We start from the raw sequence: 11,342 nt of genomic DNA, 5'->3' as shown, positions 1-11,342 counted from the left end.
ATCACAATAAATTTAATTTCACGATGAGTCTATAATGTAGATTTCTGGTCCAGTGTCCTCCGGAGGGTCTGCGGTAAGTCTACGAACTTATGGAGCTAAAATTCGGGTTTTGATTTCCCACGGTGAACACAGTCTGATTTTCCTCTATCACAAACAGAAATCAGTCCCTATACTAAAAACTACCAGTAGTAAGAACAATACTGTATTAAAACATAGATTGTCGAATGAACCAAGGAGGCCTTCAGAGTAAATATAATAAATAACTATCAGTAATAACAACAATATTATATTAGAACATAGATTGTCGAGTGAACCAAGGAGGCCTTCAGAGTAAATATAATAAATAACTCTCAGTATTGACAACAATATCAGAATAAAATACAGATTGTCCAGTGATCTACAAAGGCCTACGGAGTAAATGGTATAAATAATTACTTCAATTAAAAGATCAGTTTCCAGGTTTTATTATCAATTAATAGCACTATAATATAGAAAAATATAAATCACGAAATAATATCAAATGGATATACAATTCAATATTAATAACTTAGAAAATAAACAATGTTCTGTCAGCATCCTTTAGAATATTATATAATACACGAGTATTAAGTCAGTGTTGTCTTGTGTTATACACAACAGAAAATTTAAATCTTTATCTTCTATTTATAAACAGCACACGAGTGTTATATCGGTGTTCTATACTATTATACACGATATGTAAGTGTTAACACTGTGTTCTCTACTATTGGCCAGGTGGTTAAGGCGCTCGACTGGTAATCCGAGCGTCGCGGATTCGAATCCCTGTCGCACCAAATATGCCCTTTCAGCCGTGGGAGAGATATAAAGTGACGGTCAATCCCGCTATTTGTTGGTAAAACAGTAGTCTAAGAGTTGGTGGTGGGTGGTTATGATTAACTGTTTTCCCTCTAGTGTTACACTGCTAAATTAGGGCGGCTAGCGCTAATAGCTTTGCGTGAAATTCAAAACAAACAAATCAAACTGTATTTCGTTTGTCTCTTCACAACTAGTCTTTCCATTTACATCTTACTATGAAATCTCTATGTAATTCTTACCTTAAATGCTATTATACAACTTAAGATGGAAGTGGAAACGTTATGTAATTTTATTTGAGATAAACAGATATCGATACAGATATTTGATTTGATTTGCGTTAAGAAGTGTTAGGCCTTTCGTTTGGCTCCTAGTTATGGCTGGGGACTTAAAACGCTAGAAACCGCTAACCTGATACGTATCTTCAAAGTTAACTATAAACAAACATTTCCTTCCTGCTTGTGCCAAATTTTGTTTTATAGATATCTTGTCGTTTAACATTTTCGAAGTTTATTCTCTACATTATATAGGAATAATTTTAATGAACCAGCTTTTTGTTTTGTTGGGAAATAGCTCAGTGAGTCGTTGTTGTTTTGGAATGTTGAAAATTGTCGGAGATCGTTTTTTGTCCTGTGATGAATTAAGTGCATATTTTTCATTTGTAATTTGTTTCCATAGCTTTGTTGTGATTTTTTTTTTATGTTGAACTTTTGGGTTTAGTTTCATTTTCAGAAAGGTTGATATCAGTTATGCATGTTTCTTTACGGGGTAAACCCAGAAATGGAATTACGTATTTCAATTTCAGTTGATTTTCTTTTATTGTTTTTATAATGAAATTAAATCTGTTCTTTCCAACCTCACGCTATCACGGGCATTTATTTTTCAGCGAAGCCTATGTCAATGAATTTCAACATTAGGCTTATTTAGATTTGTAGGATTCGTACTACAATACGTTAAACGGTAAACTTTTATTACCAAAAGGTTTGAAAATCTATATGTACATACATTTCTTTCCTTAACGCTTTCCTATATGGTTTCTTGTATCATTAGCTTGTTGCTGAAATGCTGTTTCTTGTTATTAAGGGATAATGTTAAGCCTATAAATGTAGTGACGCAACTCTCATATGACAGGGAAACGAAAAATAAAAGTTAAACACAACGCAGTTTGTTCGTTTTGTTTTCGTAGTTCTGGAAAAAGTTGTAAAACAAAACTTAAGGTAATAAAAACAGATCTTGGCTATAGTTGTAAGGGTATTTTTATTTATTTCAGCAGCCTTCATAGTTGTTTGTGTTTTTCTCGTAAGTGTTTTATAATAGAGGCAATATTTTACTCTTAAAGTATAATAACAAACTGGCAAAGATAGTATAGTAAACATCACCTACAATACGAGAATAAACCATAGAAAAAGCAGTTGGGTAATTTTATTTAAACGAGAAGAGTGTGTTTTGTGTTGTTTTTTTTATAGCAAAGCCACATCGGGCTATCTGCTCAGCCCACCGAGGGGAATCGAACCCCTAATTTTAGCGTTGTAAATCCGGAGACATACTGCTGTACTAGCGGGGGGCATAAACGAGAAGAAAGAGAACGCAACATTCGGTGTCTTCTCTAACGTTTTTTTTTTCTCGTATTTTCATATCATAAGAAACAACTATAGCATTATTTTAGCATTAGTTTATATGAAACATTAAACTAACTATGCTAAAGGAAATGGTATTAATTACATCAGCTGGCGAAGAATGACATTTTAGTATTAATGTATGTCTAACAGTAAGACACACCATTCTTCTTGTCCACCAGATTTTTATTTCAGACCATGTATTAGATGACCTGATAGGTTTTGTTATGAAGCGAAAGACGTGTTTATTTTATATTTCTCTGTTAATCAAAGACGATTCACATTTAATATCGAAAGGAAGCCGGCTATGTTTTAACCTTAACCTAAAACACACAGAACAGTAAAAGAGGTACATGTACTTACTTTAAGTGTCCCAATTTATTTTATAACCACTATTTCAAGTTTCATAACTGTAAACACATTTGCAAATGTCGTAGTGCTAGACTTGACTAACAATTGTTCAAATTGTAATACTCAAAGAAATCAGGACAAATCGTCGCATTTTTTATAAACAAATCACTACACGTCATTCATTATTCGCACTTGTTGATAAACTCAACAACACTGGATGAATATTTTATCTCCACACATAGCCAGTATCACTTCTCAGATTACTGTTTTTTGTTCTCCGAACAACTGGAGGTCAACATTACACCTTAAGCGACTGCCTATTGATATTCTAACATATGGAAGGTACTATCAAATCATAAGTAAATGTTTTTTGTTGTTGTTATAACAGTTGGAGGTGAACATTACATCTTAGGCGACTGTCTATTATTATTTTAAAATGAGGAAGCCACCATCACATCATAAGTAACTAATTTTTTCATTTAAAACTAAGAGGTTTTTAAGTGACTGATATTTATAAAAATAAGGAAACTGGAGTGAGATTTGTGATGTACGTTTTATTGAGACACAAACAGAACTGGCCGACAAAACGACCTTCAGGTTTTTGGTATTCGAACTTTTCTTTAACAGACCTGTCATGACGTCAAGGAAATAAAAATTTCTACGGGGCAGAGTTTTTTCACTGTCAAAACCCACTTAAGGATATATTAGGACTACTGTATTAATTAACTTAGGAAAAGAGTGGACGTTTGAAGCACGGGACACGAACTTCACACAGCAACCGAACAACAAACAACAGAAAACACCTTTCTACTCTACTGTTCATGGTTTTTACTTACTGCTTGAGGCAGCAAGTCAACAACCAACCATTCAGTAGGAAGCGCCCCTAGCATAATTTTATTAAATCAAACGGTGAACAGAAAATCAACCAATAAAGTGCAGAACGAAGAGAAATCCTAATTTCTGACCAATCCTGGCTTTAATAAATGTACATAAGGATAACAACGACTCAGCAATGTTGGAATTATTGTGTTAAATATATTGTCAGTTTTAATATTATCTTTCTGAATTTCATTTTTAGGTTTTTTATGCTTGAAAACTTGTTTAAGAAATTTAGAAAACTATATAAACAAAGAAGAAATTGTAGCAGTTTAAAATATAAAAATTTTAACATACGAAACTTAAAAATGGATCTACTTGAATAAAACATAAATACACATAAGTGACATCTCTTGGAACGTACAGTTACATAATGTATTTGATTGTACGGAATTAATGTTTCCCTAGATAAATTTCTGTGTATATGTGCACATGAAAATGGTTTTAAATGATACAATTAAGGGTATGGGTGCACATAGAAGTTGTGTCTAATGGATTAAATGAAACAGAACATTTAAACAAATTTATTTTACTGGTTTTCTGAGGTGTATTTATTTCTTCATCGCTTCAACTGTACATGTATATAACTGTATGCTTTTTCAACTGTATATATACATATATATCTTGACAGTGTATTTTGTTTTCTACAGCACTTGTTTGTGTTAAAGTTATGTCCTTGAATAAAGTATCTCCTGAAAATGAAACATCAGAAACCGTCAGTGTAGAAAATGGAGTGGAAATGATCACAATACCTGATGAAATGAACCAGTCGGTAACAAATCCAGATAAGGAGAAAGAACCAGAACGTGGGGAATGGGAAGGAAAACTGGACTTTGTTTTAAGTTCTATAAACTACGCTGTCGGTCTTGGCAACGTATGGCGATTTCCATACTTGTGTTATGAAAATGGTGGAGGTACGTGTCTCGTGGTTTAGTCCAACATAATATACATTAAAGCTTTACCTTACTAAATGGTAAATCGGTGGTTCTAATGGATTATATGTTGTTGTTTGTTATTTAGGGGCATTTTTGTTTCCCTACCTCATCTGTTTAGTCTTGTGTGCTGTTCCTCTATTCTTCCTGGAAGTGGCCATTGGTCAGTACCTCAGCATTGGTGGTATCGAGGTCTGGAATTTAGTTCCTATCTTTAAAGGTAGCTATTGTTGTTTACTTCTAGTGCCTTAGTATGTTTCACCTTTTCCGGATATACATAACTCATGCTTGTGTCTCAAATATGTCAACAGTTCTTATATTATGTAATCTATACTTTCACTAGGAATTGACTTTGCTTCAATGACCATCGTTTGTCTCTATAATATCTACTACGTGGTGATAATAGCTTGGACTTTATTCTACTTCGTGTTCTCAATGACGTCACAACTGCCTTGTGAATCGTGTGGTAATTGGTGGAACACAAAATACTGTATGAAAGAGGGAACCAACATTACAAATCTCAATATTACAGTCACCGAAGCAAAATCACCTATAACCGAATTCTGGGAGTAGGTTTAATTTTTTATTTTTCAGATGAATCTATTATTTTCCATGAATAAATATAAGTCGTATTTGGATCTAATGTTCTCAAATTATTGTTTTCTATGTATATATATACATATATATATTACAATGGGAGTACAATTAAATAACTATTTTCTATCAACATAATTTTGTTATTTATTCATTTTCTACATTTGTACACTGGTTTTTAGCCCAGTTAACTGTTTACCAGTAATTTACATTTTATACTTTAAGTTATGAAAAATATATTGTCGATAGTCCAAGATGTTTAACTTGTCCAGCCACAATGGATTTTCAACATTTATTTTAAGATATACCACTATGTAAAATGATAATATAATTTATTTATTAACTTATAATATATGTGGTTTAAGTATGTAGAACAAACAACTAATCCTTTACATTTAAGTTTCAATCTAGGTAGATCTCAGAGTAATAAAGATCTTCCCATTTCTATTGAAATAGATCCCATTAACAAATATTCATTTACTGATGTCAAAATAACTATCTTGGAAAATTATACAACGTAAATCTACTAATAAAAAGAGGAAAATATTTTGAAGAAAAAATTCCTTATTATTATGAATTATACAATAATTTTCAAAACAAAGCTGCTGAATCTTTAAATAAAATTATTTGTATTTGAATTTCAATTGAAATAAATACTTGTAATAGTAGAAAAAAAAGTAAAGGTGGCTTCCTAGTGGCATAACGGTATGTCTGCAGACTTATTATGCAAGAAACAGATATCTCAGTGTGTAACTTTGTGCTTAATAGCTACTAACAATGACAAAGTTAAAGGTAAAAATATAAAAAAATTGATTACTTTTGATAATTACAAACAAACTCTTAAGAAATATTTTCTTATTTTTTAATTTAATTATTTAACAATGATTTGCACAAAAATGTTCAATGTAATAATTCTCTGTACTCTGTATTCGTTATTCTTTCAGTGTTTCTGTTTCCATGGATATTATTGTACACTTTGCACACATTCATTATTGTTTCTATATCTTGTTTCTAGAGACGGATATATTCTATGTATTGTTAACCCTGCTACCAGTATATTTGCTGGTACTGTGATATTTTCCGTCCTCGGTCACATGGCCTACTTGAAAGGCGACGGGACTGAAGTTGCTGACGTTGTGAAGTCCGGTAAGATAATTCAGTCTTCTAGTGCTTCAGTTGTTTATATAAACACTAAAAGTTCTGTTTCTGTACTAAATCAACGTGTAACAGAATATTTCAGAACAAACTTTATTAATATTTTCTTGAATCTTGGTTCTAAAACATTTAAAATGAAACGTCTATTGGTAAGTTACAGTGTATCAACATCTTTATACACACTAAGTATTATCCGACAGTGACCTGTTGTGTTATTTTCAGAGTACAAACACGGTCTTTGTTTAGATATAATCTAACATGGTGTATTTTCTTCAGGTCCAGGGTTAGCATTTCTCATCTACCCTGAAGTTGTTTTACAGTTGCCACCTCTACTTTTATGGGCAACTGTATTCTTCTTCATGCTACTAATTCTCGGCATAAACAGTCAGGTGAGCAGATAATATGTTGATGTGTCTTAATGTACGTCAACATTGTGAAATATTCAGAGACTAAACACTGTCTTTTCGTTTTGTTTCAAATTTATACGTTTCTGTTATCGTTTGCTTGGTGGGAGTTTTAACGTCTTGTGCGTGGCTCGACGTATGGAATCTTTTTGGAAGTGAAATAAACAATTTTAGCAGTATAAAAACGTGAGTAACGTTAACGTGGGGGTGTTATTTAGTAAGTCCGTTACATTTTACCCTAATACACATTTCAACGAAGAACAAGAGATATATGAGAGAACCGATAGGTATGGGGAAAACAATTAGCAAGTTGCGACTGTTTTTTGGGATTTAGAAATTCTGCCAATCCCTCAATAAACGTAAGGCTAATACGTGAAATTTGTAAACCTTGTAGTTGATGAAATGAAAGGATATCATTGACAATAATTGCACTGACAGTCTGAGTAGCAACAGGAGCTAACGGTAGAAGCTACGAACTGTTTTACTCCATGACTCCCATATATTCTTCCCTGGTGTGCGTGTAACATATAATTTTTCAGTTTAACAAAACTAGCCCTCCGGTGTGTTGCTAATATCAAATATTTTATTTCCTCCTCTGCCCTATCAAATATTTGGTCGCAAGTCACGTGTCGAGTGACAATACAATTGTTAATACGTGTGTATGCTACATCCTACAATTGTGTGTGACTTGTTACATATAACAGGTATCATCTACACGATGGATACCTCCTAAGTTTTCCTGTCGTGTTACATATATTAGTAACAAGTTACATGGCTGTTACGTGTTACATTTGTTAGTTATGTGCCACATATAATAGTAATGAACTATATCAGCTACATGGTTAATACCTCTTGCAGTTGCTACATATGTTTGTAAGTTGTTACTTATGTCACTAATGAGTTACGTGGTTGATACCTGCAACAAATCTTACCACGTTATTCTTGTCCTAGTTTCAGATTGTTGTATGTTTCAACTGCTACCTCTAACACATGTTTGTTGTGTGGTACATATACTTGTTGCTACACATGTCACCTGAGTTTACATTATTATGTTCTCTTTTATATCTAACAAATCAAACAATGGATGCGTAACCACATATTGTTTAACTGTTTATCACTGTTTAAGTATTTCAATATGTAAGAAATTTCAAAGTACCATTCTTCAGTGATCCATGGAGATAAACTTCTATATTAGAAACTTATAACTTAAAACGTCCTCTCACGCAAAATGAAGTATTACGTTATCAAACTAAATAATAACACGTATGTTTGAAACTTTATTATATAAAACACTAATCCACTAAATATATATATACTGCTGGCCAAAATCTTAAATGCCAGTGAACATAAAGAAAAAATATGCATTTTGCGTTGTTAGACTCAACCACTTATTTGAGTAGAGCTTCGAAAAATGAAAATAAGAAAATGGAAAATAAAAATAAAAAACTTTTTTAGCATTTAATAGGGAAAATGTGAACACTATGAAATTAGTGTAAATACTAGCTGGTCAAAAGTTTAAGACCATACCAAAAGAAGTCCTAAACAGGGTAGGAAATGCCCAACAAGTGGTCTCAGTAGTGAGTTGTACGGCCGTCATTGCGAATAACTGCAAACATTCGCTTTGGCATGGTCGATATAAAATTTCGCAGAAGGCTGGCTGGTACATTATTCCAAGTGGTGAAGATGGCTTTACGAATATCATGCACTGTTTGAAAATGACGTCCATTTCTATAGACTTTCTTTGCCATCTATCCCCAAACATTTTCAATGGGGTCCAGTTCGGGCGAACACGCTGGATGGTTCCAAAGAATTACGTTATTTGCCATGAAAAAGTCCTTTGTCCTGCGGGCATTGTGGATTGCAGCGTTGTTCTGCTGAAAGATCCAGTTATTTCCATACAAGCGAGGGCCTTCAGTCAATAAGGATGCTCTCGCCAACATGCCAATGTAGCCAGTTGCTGTTTGATGCCCCTTTATAACCTGAAGCTTCATTGTTCCATGGAAGGAGAAAGTGCCCCAGATCATGATGGAATCTTCTCCACTGTGTCGTGTAGAAAATTTCTCCGGTGGGATATCCTTATCGTGCCAGTAACGTTGGAAGCCATCTGGACCGTCCAGGTTAACTTTTTTCTCATTGGAAAACAAAACTTTCTTCCACTTTTCTACGTCTCGTGTTTGGTGCTTCTCAGCAAAGTTTAACCGAGCTGTTTTGTGGTGTGGAAGGAGGCGTGACCTTTGAAGGCGTTTACGATTTTTAAAGCCTTTCTCTCGTAGATGCCGTCTTATTGTCCTTGAGCTGTATTCTGTGTCCGTAAGGGCCTTAATCTGGTTCGACGATCGGCTGTTGTCTTGCCGGACAACCCGTCGAATCCTCCTGCTCAACGCCGGCGAAATGTCCTTGGGCCGACCACTTGAAATTATCGTTCCGTATTCCTCATGATCTTTTAAGAAATTTGCAACAGCAGTTTTACTACGCCCAGTGTCACCAGTGATGGCATGTTGAGAGATACCTTAATTTTGCACCTCGACAATGCTGCCACGTTCAAACTCTGTCAACTTTTTCGCCTTTGCCATGTTTTTACCCAATGTAACACAGGAGATACCAGTGGAAGATGTTGACAATGCTAATGCTTGAACACAAATGACTAAATTTCGTTACGTGTTTATTGATTAACGCTTCGTTTCAGCATGGTCTTAAACTTTTGACCAACTAGTATGTAGGCTAATTTCATAGTGTTCACATTTTCTCTATTAAGTGATAAAAAGGTTTTTTATTTTTATTTTCCCTTTTCTTATTTGCATCTTTCGAAGCTCGACTCAAATAAGTGGTTGAGTCTAACAAAGCAAAATACATATTTTCTTTTTTTTTCATTGGCCTTAAGATTTTGGCCAGCAGTGTACATATACAATTTATATAAATCTGTCTAACTATGTTATTAAGTTACTTTGATCTGTATGTTATGACAACATGTGCACTGATATTGGTCAGTTTTTGTTTTTCAGTTCTGCACCATGGAATCTTGTATTACAGGAATCGTGGACGAATGGGCGTCTCTTTTGAGATGGCGAAAGAAGTATTTACCATAGGAATTGCCATCATCTTATACGTGTTAGGCCTACCAATGGTCACTAAGGTATGTTCCATAATATTAAAAAAAATCAATAAACGAGTAAAAGGAAGATATCATTATGGTAGATGTTTCATTTGTCCGTCAAAAAAAAATTGTTCCTCAAGCCGTCATCTTATCCAAGATGTCTTCAGTAATGACGTCATAATTAATGGTGTCAATGATGATAACAGTTAGGTACTGCTGTAGAGTGAGATGTTAGTTCCTGTAGAAAGATATCTATAACTATCTCAGTTTGTTATGTAATGATGCGTCTGTAGTACATGACGTCTAATGATGATGTGTAGCACATGATGCATGATGTCTAATGTTGGGTGTGTAGTACGTGATCTAATGATGATGTGTAGTGCATGATGTCTAATGATGTGTAGTGCATGAAGACTAATGTTGGGTGTGTAGTCCGTGATGTCTCATGATAATGTGTAGTGCATGAAGACTTATGTTGGGTGTGTAGTGCATGATGTCTAATATTGGGTGGGTAGTACTAAATAAAATCTTATTTACTGTAAAAATAACGTAATAAATAAAACTTATCATAAGCACAACTCCCAATACTATTATATTTATTCAGTAACGTTCCACTTCTAATATATCTGTTTATTTCTGTGGCTTTACCATGGTGTTATCTTGTATCTAGAATATGGAAACTGTAACTTGTAATAAAATATATTTAATCAAAACGAAACTGTTAAGTAATAATTCTGACTGGATTTCTTTAAACTGATTGTATTAGTCACTAAAATAATCTTTTTACTTTTCAGGGGGGCATGTACATATTTCAACTGATGGATTATTATTCTGCCAGTGGAATGACTCTACTGTTCACTGTTTTCTTTCAAACTATAGCTATTACATGGGTTTATGGTAAGTTTCAAATGGCATGTCCTGCATTATTTCTTACGTCACTTCCAACTTCTTATATATCTGTTTATTTATATGTTGTTATTCTGTTCCGTAGAATGTGATGATGTGTTTTACGTATGTTAATCCTAGGAGGAGCTGTTGTACAATAAACAAGTTAATCTTAAAGGGTGGTATCTTATTATATGCAGGTTAACCCTAGAACATGCTGTTGTACTATATGCAAGTTACTTCTAAAATATGTTGTTGTATTATTCTCAAGTTAACCCTAGAACGTACTGATGTGCTATATCCAAATTACCCCTAAAAGATGATATATTATTCTGAAATTAACTGTAGAACGCGCTGTTGTGCTATATGCAAGTTGCCCCTCAAAGGTGGTGTTGCATTATTCTGAAGTTAACCCTAGAATGTGCTGTTGTACTATGTGCAAGCTCTCCCTATAGATGATGATATATTGTTCTCAAGTTAACCGTAGAAGATTGTGTCTTACTTAAGTTTCTCTTTAGAGGTGATAGTTAGTTATTCATTACATTTAATCCTTGTATTATTGAACTCAAAAGCCAATAGTTTTGACAACTTAATTTTTTCTTCG

General features: G+C 33.7%; 1 protein-coding gene across 1 annotated transcript; it reads left to right on the top strand.

Annotated features, from left to right (window-relative positions):
• The first annotated feature begins 3 nt into the window (after positions 1 to 3).
• Positions 4 to 10,737, top strand: LOC143229046 (sodium- and chloride-dependent GABA transporter 1-like). The gene is made up of 7 exons (XM_076460751.1): positions 4 to 4,588; positions 4,695 to 4,826; positions 4,950 to 5,175; positions 6,216 to 6,346; positions 6,632 to 6,744; positions 9,762 to 9,892; positions 10,648 to 10,737. The coding sequence occupies exons 1-6, from the start codon at positions 4,345 to 4,347 to the stop codon at positions 9,843 to 9,845; spliced, it is 930 nt and encodes a 309-aa protein (XP_076316866.1). The 5' UTR covers positions 4 to 4,344; the 3' UTR covers positions 9,846 to 9,892; positions 10,648 to 10,737.
• The last annotated feature ends 605 nt before the right edge of the window (positions 10,738 to 11,342 follow it).

The sequence above is a fragment of the Tachypleus tridentatus genome, chromosome 10 (assembly GCF_004210375.1).
Source record: "Tachypleus tridentatus isolate NWPU-2018 chromosome 10, ASM421037v1, whole genome shotgun sequence".
Classification (NCBI taxonomy): domain Eukaryota; kingdom Metazoa; phylum Arthropoda; class Merostomata; order Xiphosura; family Limulidae; genus Tachypleus; species Tachypleus tridentatus.
This window is presented reverse-complemented; position numbering and strand designations above follow the sequence as displayed.